This window comes from Musa acuminata, chromosome BXJ1-3 (genome assembly GCF_036884655.1).
Source record: "Musa acuminata AAA Group cultivar baxijiao chromosome BXJ1-3, Cavendish_Baxijiao_AAA, whole genome shotgun sequence".
Classification (NCBI taxonomy): domain Eukaryota; kingdom Viridiplantae; phylum Streptophyta; class Magnoliopsida; order Zingiberales; family Musaceae; genus Musa; species Musa acuminata.
This window is the reverse complement of record NC_088329.1, coordinates 2,420,697-2,435,374: the sequence shown is the minus strand read 5'-3', so window position 1 is coordinate 2,435,374 and position 14,678 is coordinate 2,420,697. Positions and strand designations below refer to the sequence as shown.

Here is a 14,678-nt window from a genome sequence, read left to right as displayed (position 1 = left end):
TCCACAAATCAACAAAAAAGAAAATAAATGAGAGATAGATCAAGTTCCAACTCACGAAAAGAACACAAAATAGCATTGCACACCCGTAGGCGAGCAAGTCTGTCAGACATAGAGAGATGATGATGCAGAAGCATTCTTCCAAAAAATCTTAATTCTAGACAATACTAACAGCCTCCACAAACAACACTATCCATCCCCATTTCCAGCAGATATATCCACCTATTGATGCAAATATTTATAGACAGATTTAGTAGAAATCACTGTCTTCACATCGTCTTCCAAAATTAAAAAAAAAACTATTAATGAGTATAAGTTATAATATTAAGTAAACATATGTAACCTATTAATTTTTTAACCAATACCTCCTAAGGCTAATCTTTTAATATTTTAAGTAAAACTCGTAAGAAAAAAAAAATGAGGTGAAAAGCTTTAATCATGCAACGCAGCAGGCTTCACCGGTGAGGAAAATCTTTGTCGGTGATAGTTGACGGTTCATCGAGGGCGGTACATTTCCTCTCCATTGACGTGGTCGGCATGGCTGTTTCACAACTCGAAGGCATCCCTTGAGAAAAATGGCTGGTGACCTCGTTGCCTGCACGGTCGATTTCTTCGACGTCGCAGCCGGGTCAAGCACGAAGGAATCATTTTCACCGTCCTCTTTACGAACCAATTATAATAGATTATCTCCTGTAATTAATTATTTTTAATATTTTTATTTTTATATATTTTAAAAATTATATTAATATTTTTATAATTATGAAAGTAAGATATTTAGGTTCATTTATCATAACGTCATTCGTTTTATCAATGAAAATATATAAATAAATAAAAAATAATAATTTTAATATTTTAATTGATGGTGATGGACGATGTCGATACTAGAAGCCGCAGGTGGGTGTTGAGATGAGGAGAGCGACGACAAGAGGTGAAGGTTGCTTTGCATTTGCATCAACGTCGAGATAATTGCCGAGCGACTGAGAGGATCACTCGATAATTGCATTCATGTCGACGAAAATATAAAGCAACCCTCATCTCTCACTGTCATTATCCTCATCCACAACATCCATCCTCAGCTTTCGATGGTATCGTCGTTTGTCATATTTTCATTAATTGAAACATTAAAATTATCTTTTTCTTATTGTTTTCATATTTTCATTAGTAAAACCGAGGATAAATGAACCTAGATGTTTTATTTTTGTAATTATAGAAATATCAATATAACTTTTTAAAATGTAAAGATCTGGATACTAAAGATAAGTAATTATGAGGATAATATGTAATTAACCCTCTCTTTACATGGACCATGACAATCAATCCCTATTCTCCATTGTTGAAGCCCTACACTTGCTCGCCAAGCATGGTTGTCGCCTCACCTCTTCGGCCACCCAACGAAAGGGAATCCTAGGAGGCCTCTCCTACCATTGAGGGGGTTGCTTTGACGAGTGTTTGCTTGCTCGAGGATACGATGCTACAGGATGCCCTAAAGCCGAAACTCTCATCCCATGCTATGACGCGACGAGGATACCCTTCGTGTTGTCACGAGTGGACGTTGTGGAGGAACATTGAGGGTTCAACCACACGAGGTGGGTGACGATACCATCGCACTTGGAGACACCAACGATGATACTACAATCATCGTCGATGTAGGCGCCCAAGCGGATAGTGATAATGTTGGTCGACGAAGGGAAGGCAGCGGAGATGATAGTGGTGGTGGAGGAACTTTGAGAAGCGGAGTGAAGCTACGACGATGGTAGTCGATAATGCTGAGGTGGAGGCTGCCGGCCACGCAACTCCACACCACACGTGAGCAACCGATCGATCAGGAATGACACGGGTCCAACACGGATAAAAAAAAATAAATTAATAAAACCTAAACACATGTCGAACACGTATCTATTTCTGACACAGATACGCCCACATCGAGTAGGCATGTCGATGCTTCATCGTATCGCTGCCGATAGACCTCCTCTGCTCTTCTCGATTCACCCTTTGCGTCCCTCTCTTAACCAACCTGTCCTCGGTTGGTCCTGATGTGACCATCTTCAGCAATCCTCGCTGATATTAAGCAACCCCCGCGATGCGGGCTGCGATACTTTGAGCTATCGTCCAAACTCTACCGCACCGATCATTCCTCTGGTGAGAGGGGACCAGTGGCACTGAGACAGACGACTACTACTGCATCTCGATGGCCACGATCAAATGACAAGCAATCAGATTGGCTCATGCACATACATGACAATGAAACATTTCCCTGCAACATCTCTCGACAATTCATCAGAACACTACATAAAGGTACAAACAGGAGCTAGAAACATGAAAAGTTGGTCCCTAAACACCACCACCACCGCAACACCAGAGGAAAAACACGGATCAATTTGTTTCACCATCACTAGGAGCCAAACCCCAAACAGTGACAGCAGCAAGTTACTTCCAGGGCATATTGGACAACCCCTGCTGGTCGCTGTTGTTGTATGTTCCCGTACTCTGGTTGAGCGGGCTCCCAGGCCCACCCGAAGATTCACTCAGAGTGCCCCGCGAGGGAGGGCTGCTGGGTCCTGATGTCCCAGCAGGTACCAGCTTTCCAGGGGCAGACATGGGTTCCAAAGGATTCGTCTTCTTCGTTTCCTTTCTCCCATCAGCTATAAAGCTCCCCACAATCACCTGCATAGAACAACCAGCATCTTATTGAGTTCCCCAACTCTCAATCAAATACAGGCAATAATTCAGAACCCAAGTGGTCACAGAAAAAGAAAGGATATCCATCGCCTTCATCTAAATCTCCAATATTAACCACCTAAACTTGTCAACAGTACGAAAGATTGCTGCAGCAGAGTGTTGCCGTGCAACTCTACACTAACTCGGTCTACATTCACCATTAACTCCCCGTTGCATTATGTAATTGAAATTTACAAGTTGGTTTCGCATGATCGATATAACTTTAATGGAACCATTGATGCAGGAAACTGAGACAACGTAAAGTTGATTTCTTAAAAGTTAATACTGTTGTGAGATTGGAAGACAAACTACTGAGTCCTATGAGAACCAGAAATAATACTGTTGTGAGATTTTGTAACAAAGCAGCCATGCAGGTAAACTCAGTCCCATGACTGAAAACACATGATCAGGGACAAAATGGCTGAATGTGGGTTCTACAGCACCGAGTGCATTTCGCTATTATATGGCTTCGGGTGGGTTTGACATTTAACGAACAAAATAAATCATAAAACCAGTCTGGTAAACAATTTGCAAAAGATAATAACAAAGAAGAAATTAGGACGAAGAATAGTAAACACTAGAGTAAAAAAATTACATGTGACAGAAAGAGAGACCTGGACAGGTGATGCTGCAGTCAGTAGTCCTGCCACTCCCCCACCCAACACGCGTCCATCAGTACCAGCAAGTGAAACACTCAACCCACCCGTCCGACTCCGCTGGCCACCACTCTCTGAAAGCAGAAATGAGCCTGATAATGACAATATCTCAAACCGTCCCTGCACATGGAAAATATAAGGATAGGGATAAGTAAATAGCTATTACAGATTAATAAAAAGTGGAAAGAAAATGTTAATCAACGATAGGGTTCGCCATTTCGGGTACCAGATCCATCTCGGAGATTTATCGGTATCGTATGTATCATTCCGTACTGGAGTATCGACACACGGTATACGCCCCGACGAGAACTCGGGCAAGCCATGTCTCGGTGACAAGTCTGACCAATATATACCGCTCGTACCATACCAACTCGGGCGATACAACAAACCTTGGTCGACGAGACAAAATTGAGAAAGATCCATCCTAACGTTGTCTAGTTTACATAACCAGACATTCAAAGTATATTGCCCATTTCATATAGGCATGTGCATCATAAATGGTAATCATATCTTTCTTTCTTAATCTTAAGTGACAATCATAACTTTGAAACTAAAAAAGTACAGATGGAAAAAATTGACCCATAAGTAATTCTAAGAGGTCATCTGATTGACATCTACTCTAGTTCATGATATGGCAAATCCATTTCAGCCAGTGAAAAGTTTTAAAACAATCGAGAACAAAAGTTAGCTGTTTGTGCAGACCTAAGCCAAAAATGACTAAAATTACCTCTGACTTAAGCCAGAAACCATGCGATTATACAAAATGATCGGGCAGCAAAATTAACAAAAACACCACATGAAACAATTGGTACAACAGTTCCGGAAGGAACCTGAACTTGTCAATGTCAGTTTCGAGCACACACCTCATAAGTTACAGTTCCACCAGAAGTTGCGGTTTGACGAAGAGTTACATTAGATATTGCACCATTTGCTGAAAGAATGCAAACAGCACGGGGACCATGCTGACAAAATGACATAATTTTTGATGATACATCCTGAAACCATGATCAAATGATTATTAGCAGATTAGTGTCTTTAAAACTCAATTTCTCAGAAACTCTTAGATGTAACAATTGAAGATACACTAGACAACTGAAGATACACTAGCTTTACTGGTCTTATGTTTTCAGTAAAGCACTGGCTTTATCAAGTGTTTATGAAATTTCAAAATTCAGGCCTTGATATGTATGTAACATGAAGATACCAAATGCTGCTACCAAGTTGAGCGGTTGACAAACTATTGAGTAAATTTTCTCTAAGGTGCAAAGGCTTCATGATTTTGACCATCTGACAGATATAGAAAACAAATTGTTATAACTTAAGGATGACTAAGAAAATGTAAAAAGGCAGCTAATACACACGACGGTTTCACCATAGCAGAGTTCAAGATGGTTGAGATACATTCTGCTTTACCCTTTACAAGAAAAGAGTTTCTGTTATTCATACACAGCACTCAGCACCACCAAAACGGCCATACCAATAAGCAAAGCCCCCTCTTGATTATAACAAAAGGCAGTCATGCAAATTGAAAACCTAAATACATTTACTGTTTCCCACTAATTAGACATATCTGAAGAAATTTCTACCCAGTTAATCATCCTTTAAGCCGCACACTATCTCACTATCTCATCTAAATTTTGCATTACATAACAAAATAAATGAAATGAAGGAGGAAAATGTCAAGCGTAAACCAAACAAAATGAAATCACCATAAAGGCAAAAACAAACAATCCGCTACCACAAAAGGTGCAGCAATTGTGGGAATATCAAATCCTACTGAAACAAAATTTGGAAAATGGAAGATGATCCACAAATCCAAGAATTACTACAATCCAGAGATGACAACACCTGTATCAGACATAACAAAAACCAAGATAGAATTGACATTAAAAGACATATCTCCAAGAATTCAAATGGTCTACCACTTAATAGGTAGCATTAGCATCTGAGCATTCATGTTGATGGGTGACTCTGGGCAAAAATATCAAAATTGACCCGATCTTCTGCTTGTCACAGATTCATAGCTAAGGCTAACTTAGGCAGGATCTACACACTTGAAGAATAAAAACGCTCTCCAAGACTTACTAGCATAATACATCAGCTACAATAACAATGAAAATAAAATAAAATCCACAAGGATTATATAGCAGTTTTGCAATTACATTCAGCATCAAAGAACAGACACTAACAGCAATCTGACATGAGAGCATGTTGCTCATAAATTATTAAGCATAATAACCAGAATTTCAGAAACAGGTTCCACACAATGCAATCTGTTGGTAGCTCTGTAATTACAACAAAAGAACAGCACCATAAATCAAAAGATTAAAGAAAAAAAAGACCATTATTCATCCTCCCTAACTATATGAAACTTATTATGCAACAAATATATGAATACCTCTCCAGTCTTCACTGTAATAACATGAGGAGTAAATCCAATCCCTGCTGATCCTGCAAGTGTTTTCTCCTCATTAGAACAATTTATAGAGATGTGGAATTAGATATGTCAATAAGATATTAAATTAAAAAAAAAGAAATATGGCTAATCAAACATATTTAAGAGCCTCAATGTTTTCCATGGACTCTAAGATAGAATTGTTTGGATGTGCTTGGGCATATGCAAAGCGGTCTCATTCTAAGAATCCACATAGGTGCCGGTGATCTAGACAGTAACGAAAAATGACCACATATGACAAAATAATTCAAGTTTCAGCAGAACTGATAAATCATCTGGCATGGTAAATTCGGAAAGTTAGCAATGTATCTTACAAATTAGCATGACCAGTCTAAAAATTCAAATTGCATATAACATCAAACCAATCACCTTATATAATTTATCGAATATAAACACAGGTAAAAATAAAACAGGGGCATGAAGGTAATTTTAAGAAGATCATTCCCCTGTCAGTCAGATCTCCCAGGAACTCGAGTCCCCAGCAGAGTCAAACACTTGGTATTTATGCCTTTGACTGTGTAATCTCTCATTCCCACCACATCGTGAAGCATTGGTTTTTCTGCTAGATCCCAAAAAAGTAAACAGATATAGACCAGAAAATAAAAGACCATCCATCCCATGTTGCAACAGTAGGAACTCTATTCCACTGAAAAAATCATCAGATCTACAGATATATGCAACGTATAACAGGGATTACCTAAAGCAGCCATCTGCTGCTTCTTGCCGGAACCAGAAGGCCGGCCCCTTGCTTTCTTGGTAGGATCTGCCCAGGATGCTGGCTTAGTTGTCCCAGGAAAGAGAGGGGAGCATCCACTGGCTCCTGGCGGGACTGAAGCAGCAGCGGATGTAGGAGCAAGGGCCACGATGCCATCAGGCCCGTACTTTCTCGGCCGCCCTCGCTTCCGCTTCACCGGCTCCCCGATGTTAATATTTAGGCCATGTGATGCCATTACCGGAGAGGGACCTTCGACGCCGCTGCCAGTGCTTCCTCCCCCTCGGCCTCCTCCTTGGTAAGAGAGAGTCGTAGGACTAGTAGAAGGAGGTGACGAAGGAGAGTTGCTGGTCACTGGCTTGTATATCGCTGTACCATCCTGCGTATAGGCCAACCGCATGCTCTGGATCGCCGGCTGGTTCTGCGTCGAGCTTTTCTGCATGGCAACGTCAAAGGGCTCCCTAGCAGACATAATTCCTGTCTCTGATCTCACTTCCATGGCGACAGCGAGGAAGCTCAAAACACCATTACCAGAAAAAGAAACAAACCCCCACCGAAGAACCAACCACCTCCGGAGCTCCGCAGAAAGAACAGCACGAAGTAAAAAAATCCCAACTCAAGATTCTTGTTCAAAGGAGAACAAGGAGCGATTTTGAAGACAAATTCAACGGAAGAATGGAAAGTTCACTCTACCCAGCAAGAGTCCACGAGATCAGGAAATAAATCAGTAGAAAGTTCCAATTTTTACAGCAGAAACCTACTCGAACAAGCATGAAAACACGACCGGTGAATGATAGTGCATAAACCCGCAAAACCCTGAGCATCAAAGTCCCATCTTTGTCCCTGGGTATTACATCAGAAACAAAAAAACAAGAAGAAAGAAGGACAGCATCAGGATCAGACCACAGCTCACTGTACAAAGTGAAGAGGAACCAATAGTAAGCTAAAGAATTTTACAAACCAAACGCTATTACACAAAAGAAAAAAAGAAAAAGGCCCAAGCACTAAAAAGAGAAGAAAAAAAAGGCAAAACCCTGAGATGATCTCGATCCAGCAAGAGATTTTCAACCCAACTCTCCCCAAAACTCCTCCTTTATCCCGCTAATTTCCCGTAAAATTCAAGAATTTACCACCAGTTTCGGAGAAAAGACTCAGGTAATGCGGAAATGTCGAGGAACCCAGGAAGGAAGCCAGCCAGGTGCTTTATCAGAGAAAAACAAGAAAACAAGAAAAATTAAAAACCCTGATGCCTTTTCAGACCACTTCCAAAGCCTCACCAACCCCCCTCGAGCTGAGAACGAAAAGGCCCCCAAATCGTGCCCTAATATTCACCCTCTCTCCCCAGTTGGAAATAGTAGTCACCTTTTTTAAGAGCAGGAAAAAAAAGAAGGAAAAGACAGGTAAAGAATGCCGAAATTGCTTTCGTACGATTCATTATTTTAAAACAAGCGGATTGTTTAAATTCCGATCAAGTCAGAAAACCACAGCATCCACTCCTCTCCATCGGGTTTATAGATTCTAATCCATGGATGTCCGTGTTCTTTTCAAGCTTTGCAACTGTTGACCAGATCTACGTACACATACACGCCCACCATTCAACGTTTCGTAGTCATCACATCATATGCAACCGTTCACACCAGTGCAATAAACCTCCTCAACCACCCTCCGCCAAGCCGCCTCCTCCTCTCTCTCTCTCTCTATCTATCTATCTATCTATCTATCTATATATATATATATATATATATATATATATATATATATATATATATATATATATATATATATAGTAATTGCTCGAAGATCTGGTCTAAAACGTTTGCGTGTGTTGAATAGAAAATCAAAATATAAATAAATAATTATATTAAAATTTCGTCCTCAAAAAGAGACTTGGGATGATTATTACCTAATGAATTGTCAACATTCGTGGTGGACTACTAAATGGATTCGTAGTGGAATTTCTTTCTTTTACTCTAAACCAAGTTCGCAATAAACAATTCAAAACCCATTACGTCTTAGCTTCTTCTCTCTCTCTCTCTCTCTCTCTGTCTCTCTCTCTCTCTCTCAATTTAAAATTTGTGAGCATATACAGAGACAAAATAGAGCTGTTGATTTTGCAGGCCAATATTTGTCAGATGTATTAATAATAATACTGTGCAGATGTGACAGGGTAGATTATTTGTATAATTTATTTGATATTATGAGCTCCGACACGAGAATAGTATTTGTTCGACGATCATATTCATGACTAGTGAATTCGGACCAGCTTAAAATTCTGGAAGGAAGAACTAAGAAACAAAAAAAAACCAGTTCTTTATTAATAGATTTAATGTTCGTGAATCTTTACTGTGCCAAATGCATGAAGGTCGCTGAGGTGCTTTAGTTCTTCGGGCTTATTTTTCCTCAGATTGTTAGGTGGAAATCCAACCCAACATCCCATGAATTTTTCTGACCAAAGCAAAGATGGATTACGCCTCAACATACTTTTTCTTTTGACCCAGCAGCAACCATAAAGTGTTGATGATGTCACTCTCTGCAGAATCCGATAGATTAAATGCGAAGAATACCATATATATATATATATATACACACATTATAAATAGCTTCTCCGACTGACTTCCTTTCTACGCGAGAGAGTATAGTAATGCACCGAAGCTTATCCAGCAAATAATTAAAGGGAAAGCCACTTGTTCTTTATGGGAAACAACTCCATCTTTTTCTTCCCGAAAAATATATATATATATATATAAGGAAGATAAGAAAAGCCTAATTTCCCGCAATAGAATCTGACCGTCTTAGGGAGCCAAGAAAAGGACGCAAGCTGATTACCCACGAGTCCTTGAAACGGGTTGTTGATTTAGCAAGGCAAGCCTTAGTATTGACGCGGGGATACTTGAATATAATTTTCTGGGGAAAATTAGATGGGAAGCATCCCAAAAGAATGTGCAGCTGTGACCCACTCAGGTGGATGATGGAAACAGGAGGCGAAGAGAGAGTTGGTTTGAAAAAGAAAAAAAAGTGATATATAAGGAGATTAGGAGGATAAATAAATAAAAGACAAGTGAACTCCAACCACTCTCTATATTCTTTATTTCCTCGTACAGCAGCAGCCATAGAGAGACCAGACCCACTATGCTTCAAAGAGTGATGGTGGCCGGAGCTGAAGCACTATGGAGTTGAATGGTTGGCTAGGAGAAGGAACGGAGCTTTTCTGTCTTCTTTCTTTTTGGTTCCCAGCCATGGGAGGGGAAGCTCCGTGGATGTTGAGGCCGCCCGGAGCTTAGAGTGACTTGCACCTTTTTCCAAAAGCGGCTAAACCTTCTTTCGATCGAGATGTAATTGGGTCGACGGAGACGGTGGGGATCTGTCTATTTCCGTGGATCACAACATGTGACCCAACTCAGTAGCTCGAACTCATACTCGGAGATAAACCTAATCCGATTAAGAAGCGTAAATATTATTTTTTATGACTATATTAATTTATGATTAATCAAAAGTGTGATGCAAAAGGTGAAACTGTAAAAACAGTTTGATCCATGATTATCCTACGTTGAATATGATATTCATGATTGTTACACTTTAGATCATAACCTTAGTCCTCATCTTCTTGTGTATCTTTTTATTATTTTGTCATGTGAATTAGTTATAACTTGCACGCACAATGATAATGAATGTAAATAATATATTCAAGATAAGATGAGGCTTAGCATCTTAGTATAATATTTTTTTTATAATAACAAAGTATATATATATATATATATACATATATATATATATACATATATATATATATATATATATACATATATATATATACATACATATATATATATATATACATACATATATATATATACATATGTATATATATATATGTGTATATATATATATATGTATGTATATATATATATGTGTATATATATATGTATATATATATATATGTATGTATATGTATATATATATGTACATATATGTATATACATATATATACACACACATATATATATATATATACGTATATGTATATATATATATATATGTATATATATATATATGTATATATATATATATGTATGTATGTGTATATATGTATATATGTATACATATACATATATACATATATATACATATATATATGTACATATATAAATATATATATACCTTCGACGTGGTGGTTTAGCTTTTTTCATTTTCGCCTCCTATCCCTTCTACTTCTATCTTTTTGCCTTCGTTTGTCACAACAACCTTCGTCACCTCCTTTTCCTCGACAAGCTAGTAAAGGAGAGCGAATATGTGTGAGAGAGCTACATGGACTAGCTTAATCGTTCCTTTCGCCTACTCTTCATCTTTGTGATGTCATGCTTCATGGGGGAGGTAGCTTAAAAGGTATGGTGGTACTTGTTGGAAATATGAGCAAGTGTAGTTCACGGTAGTAGGCAACGCCATGGTGGGTGACAGGGTGCATGCGTCATAGAGTTGGTGAGTGACATCCGGAAGCTCTTGAGCTCGTCATTAGTATGATACCCTACTAAGTAGTAATGGCTCGGTGTTGCTGTTGATGGTTGCTTCCACGATGATTGATGGATGTTTTATTAAAAAAAAAACTTAAATTATACGTATTATTATATTAATAATTTATTATGAGTCAGCATGTCACGTAATCAAATTCTAACTTCTGTTAATTCAAATTTGATATGAGGGACTTATATATTATATTTTTAGAATATAGGGGTTATTTTAGTCATGAGTAAACCATAAAGATTTAAAAGGTTTATGATCAAAATAATATGAGCTAAAATATACCTTAATTTTAAATTATATGTATTATTATATAAATAATTTTTTGCAAGTCTATAGAGTCTAATATATGTTAACTCAGATATCACGAAAATGAAATGAGCTTTTATGTTATATTTTTAAAAATAGAAAAAAATATTTTAAATATAAGTAAATCATAAAGACTTAAAAGATCTATAACAAAAATTCAAAAGGGTAAAATAGATATGAATAAATCACAACGGTTTAAAAGATTTAATTTAAAATAATTAATATAAATTTTAATCATATATATATATATATATATATATATATATATATATATATATATATATATATATATATATATATATATATATATCTGTGTGTGTGTGTGTGGAGAGACACAGGTGTGGGATCCGGTGATTTTAGCGGATACATCATACGTGCGCCCGCGCGGACACAAGTGTGGGGTCCGGCGATTTGAGCGGATACATCATACGTGGAACGGCACACAAGCCGGGACTCGGTGGTGAACGGTGATCTCAGCCATCCCCATCCCCGCACCGCCATTGCAGGGTTGGGATGCTGTTTGAAATTCGAATTTCGAGTGTTCTCTTGGCCGTTGGACACACGGCAGATACCCCAGCCACAGACCATCGGTGTAATGTGTGTATATATCGCCGCTTTCCCTTCTCTAACGGAAGGAAGAAGATCCCTATTGTCTTTTCTTTCGATTCAGCGAAGAGAGAAGAATGGTGACAGCGACGATCCAGCTGCCACAGCAGATCCGGGCGATGGATGCATTCGAGAAGCTGGAGAAGGTTGGCGAAGGAACGTACGGGAAGGTATACAAGGCTAGGGAGAAAGCCACCGGCAAGATCGTCGCCCTCAAGAAGACCCGCCTCCCCGAGGACGACGAGGGCGTCCCCCCCACTACCCTCCGCGAGGTCTCCCTCCTCCGCATGCTGTCCGTCGATCCCCACATCGTCAGGTGGTGCTCCCTGAACGACGACTATAGGACGACACTAGTTATTTCTTCGTTTCCGGATAGGGGATTCTCCGCCTTTCTTCGTTTCGTGATTAAAAATCGGCGTTCCTTCTCTGCTTATGCTTGTTTTAAATTCTTATTCCCGGGTGTGGTACAAACTACTATATACGCCTCCTCGTACCGATATGATCAAGATCCCTCCCTCCCCTCTGTAAATAATGGATGTTTGGCTCATGTTCCGTGACTTTTCTTCCTTTCTTTTCTCTAGAATGCTCTCCGTCGATTCTTCCGGTTGTCGTTTCGGCAGCGCCTGTATTTTCATTCTCATGCCATTGGTCTCCCCCACAGAGTGGTGTAAACCTGATCGATTTTTTCTTGCTATCCACCGCAGACTGCTGGATCTCAAGCAAGGTCAGAACAAAGAAGGACAGACCATTCTGTATTTGGTATTTGAGTACATGGACACTGATCTAAAGAAGTACATCAGAAGCTTCCGCCAGGTTCATGAGATGATCCCGCCCAAAGCTGTCAAGGTAAGGGCACTAAGTCTAGAGGCCGCATTCCTAAGCTAATTGGCACGTCGTTATACTGCATGCTGCAACATATCGAATGGCTTTCGAGGCTATGGTTCATGAAGTCTGTCTATATGGTGAAAGATTGTTGAACTGCTACACTTCTATTTGATAATACTTGTTCTTGTCTATTACCCTACAGATTCTTGTGATGTTAGAATGAAATCTTAAAACACTTTTTTTGCTTGTTAAAGATTGAAGCAGAGTAGCACTTATAGATGTTAAATCATCACACTAAATCGTACTAATCACCAACAAAATTTTGATGTATAATTTCTAGCGCAAACGATTTCCTTAAGAAGTTTTATTTACAGTGATGAGTATCTACCACATCCTTGTATAGCCTCTATTATTCGTCCTATAATTCTGTCGAGATTCTTAGAAGGTCCTTATGGTTCCTACAGATTTTGATGTATCAACTCTGCAAAGGACTTGCTTTCTGTCATGGCCGCGGTGTGCTGCACAGGTAAAAACACATTTGATGCTACGGTACCGAATGTTAGTTTGTTATATACAAAAGGAAAATAGTCTGAATTTTTCATCTAACAAGCTCCTCGCCGATGCAGAGATCTAAAGCCTCACAATCTTTTAATGGATCGGAAGAGTATGATGCTAAAAATTGCAGATCTTGGACTGAGTCGAGCTTTCACTATTCCGCTCAAGAAGTATACGCATGAGGTACGTGAGCTATGACCCTCGATAGGTGGATATATTTTCTATTGATATTACAGAAACAGCTTCCGCCATTAAGAGGCTTTTATTTATCTTCTTTTCATGACAATGAATTGTTTCAGATCCTGACTCTCTGGTATCGAGCTCCGGAAGTGCTCCTTGGGGCCACACATTATTCAACACCAGTCGATATTTGGTCAGTTGGCTGTATATTTGGTAAGCGGATCTCTCTCTCCTATCAAAAGCGCAAAGAATTTGTATAAGATAGTTGTATCTATAAACCTCTTTACTGTTCTAAGTGGCTCTTCCTGCCTTCTTTGGACTTTTAGCTGAACTAGTTACCACCCAAGCACTCTTTCCTGGCGACTCTGAACTGCAGCAGCTGCTACACATCTTCAGGTAAAATGACTCTTCGCCCAAAGATTTGGTCTTCTTCTTTTTTCCTTGTAGTTTTGCTAGTTGCGCTAATTACGCTGCTGATGCAGGTTGCTTGGTACTCCGAATGAAGAAGTTTGGCCCGGAGTAAGCAGATTAACGAACTGGCACGAGTATCCACAGTGGAGCCCCAAGAGCCTGTCATCAGCCGTGCCTACTCTGGAAGCCAATGGGTTAGACTTGCTTTCGGTGAGTGGCTGCGCTTTCTGAATTCCGGTATTCCGCTCAAGATAAAATAAATTAACGCCTTCAGTAAGATAAAGTGGTAAAGTTACAGATCTGGTAAATACTAGATGGCATTCTTGCATGTCATATATTATCTTCGATATTCAATTTTCTTTACCTATGATGATGAGCTTGCCTTGTTTTTCTGTGAACTCAAACACTTGCAGAAGATGCTGCAGTACGAGCCTTCCAAGCGGATTTCAGCAAAGAAAGCTATGGAGCACCCGTACTTCGACGATGTAAATAAGGCTAGTTACTGAGTTGCTAACCGGTCTCGGTCCTAAATCTAGCAGTGGTAAATACAGTGTAGCTTTTCTCGAGCATTCTATATGGTGGAAGTGCTTAAGAGTCCATTAAGCATTGTGATGTTCTTTTCCTGTGCTTTCTTTCGCTAGTTTGGTCGTGTATGGAAACTTTCTAATAGAATTTTTAAGGGATTCAGATCTCAAAATGATGCAAGATTAAAGACAATTCAGCTTTATGGTGAACTTTT

General features: G+C 39.2%; 2 protein-coding genes across 3 annotated transcripts; one reads left to right on the top strand and one right to left on the bottom strand.

Moving 5' to 3' along the window:
* Window positions 1–2,229: 2,229 nt before the first annotated feature.
* Window positions 2,230–7,381, bottom strand: LOC135616451 (AT-hook motif nuclear-localized protein 10-like). 2 transcript variants are annotated; one of them, XM_065115656.1, is made up of 5 exons: window positions 6,524–7,381; window positions 5,770–5,822; window positions 4,235–4,366; window positions 3,330–3,491; window positions 2,230–2,661 (listed from the first exon to the last, which is right to left on the bottom strand). In XM_065115656.1, exons 1-5 carry the CDS (start codon window positions 7,035–7,037, stop codon window positions 2,425–2,427), a joined length of 1,098 nt encoding a protein of 365 aa, XP_064971728.1. In that variant the 5' UTR covers window positions 7,038–7,381; the 3' UTR covers window positions 2,230–2,424. The 2 variants fall into 2 exon arrangements, with proteins under 2 accessions (XP_064971728.1, XP_064971733.1); XM_065115661.1 differs by having other exon boundaries at window positions 2,384–2,661; window positions 3,311–3,491; window positions 6,524–7,183.
* Window positions 7,382–11,771: 4,390 nt separating this feature from the next.
* On the top strand, window positions 11,772–14,656 carry LOC103977000 (cyclin-dependent kinase B2-1). The gene is made up of 8 exons (XM_009392382.3): window positions 11,772–12,284; window positions 12,673–12,814; window positions 13,258–13,319; window positions 13,420–13,531; window positions 13,648–13,741; window positions 13,855–13,924; window positions 14,011–14,149; window positions 14,353–14,656. Exons 1-8 carry the CDS (start codon window positions 12,046–12,048, stop codon window positions 14,443–14,445), a joined length of 951 nt encoding a protein of 316 aa, XP_009390657.2. The 5' UTR covers window positions 11,772–12,045; the 3' UTR covers window positions 14,446–14,656.
* Window positions 14,657–14,678: the final 22 nt, after the last annotated feature.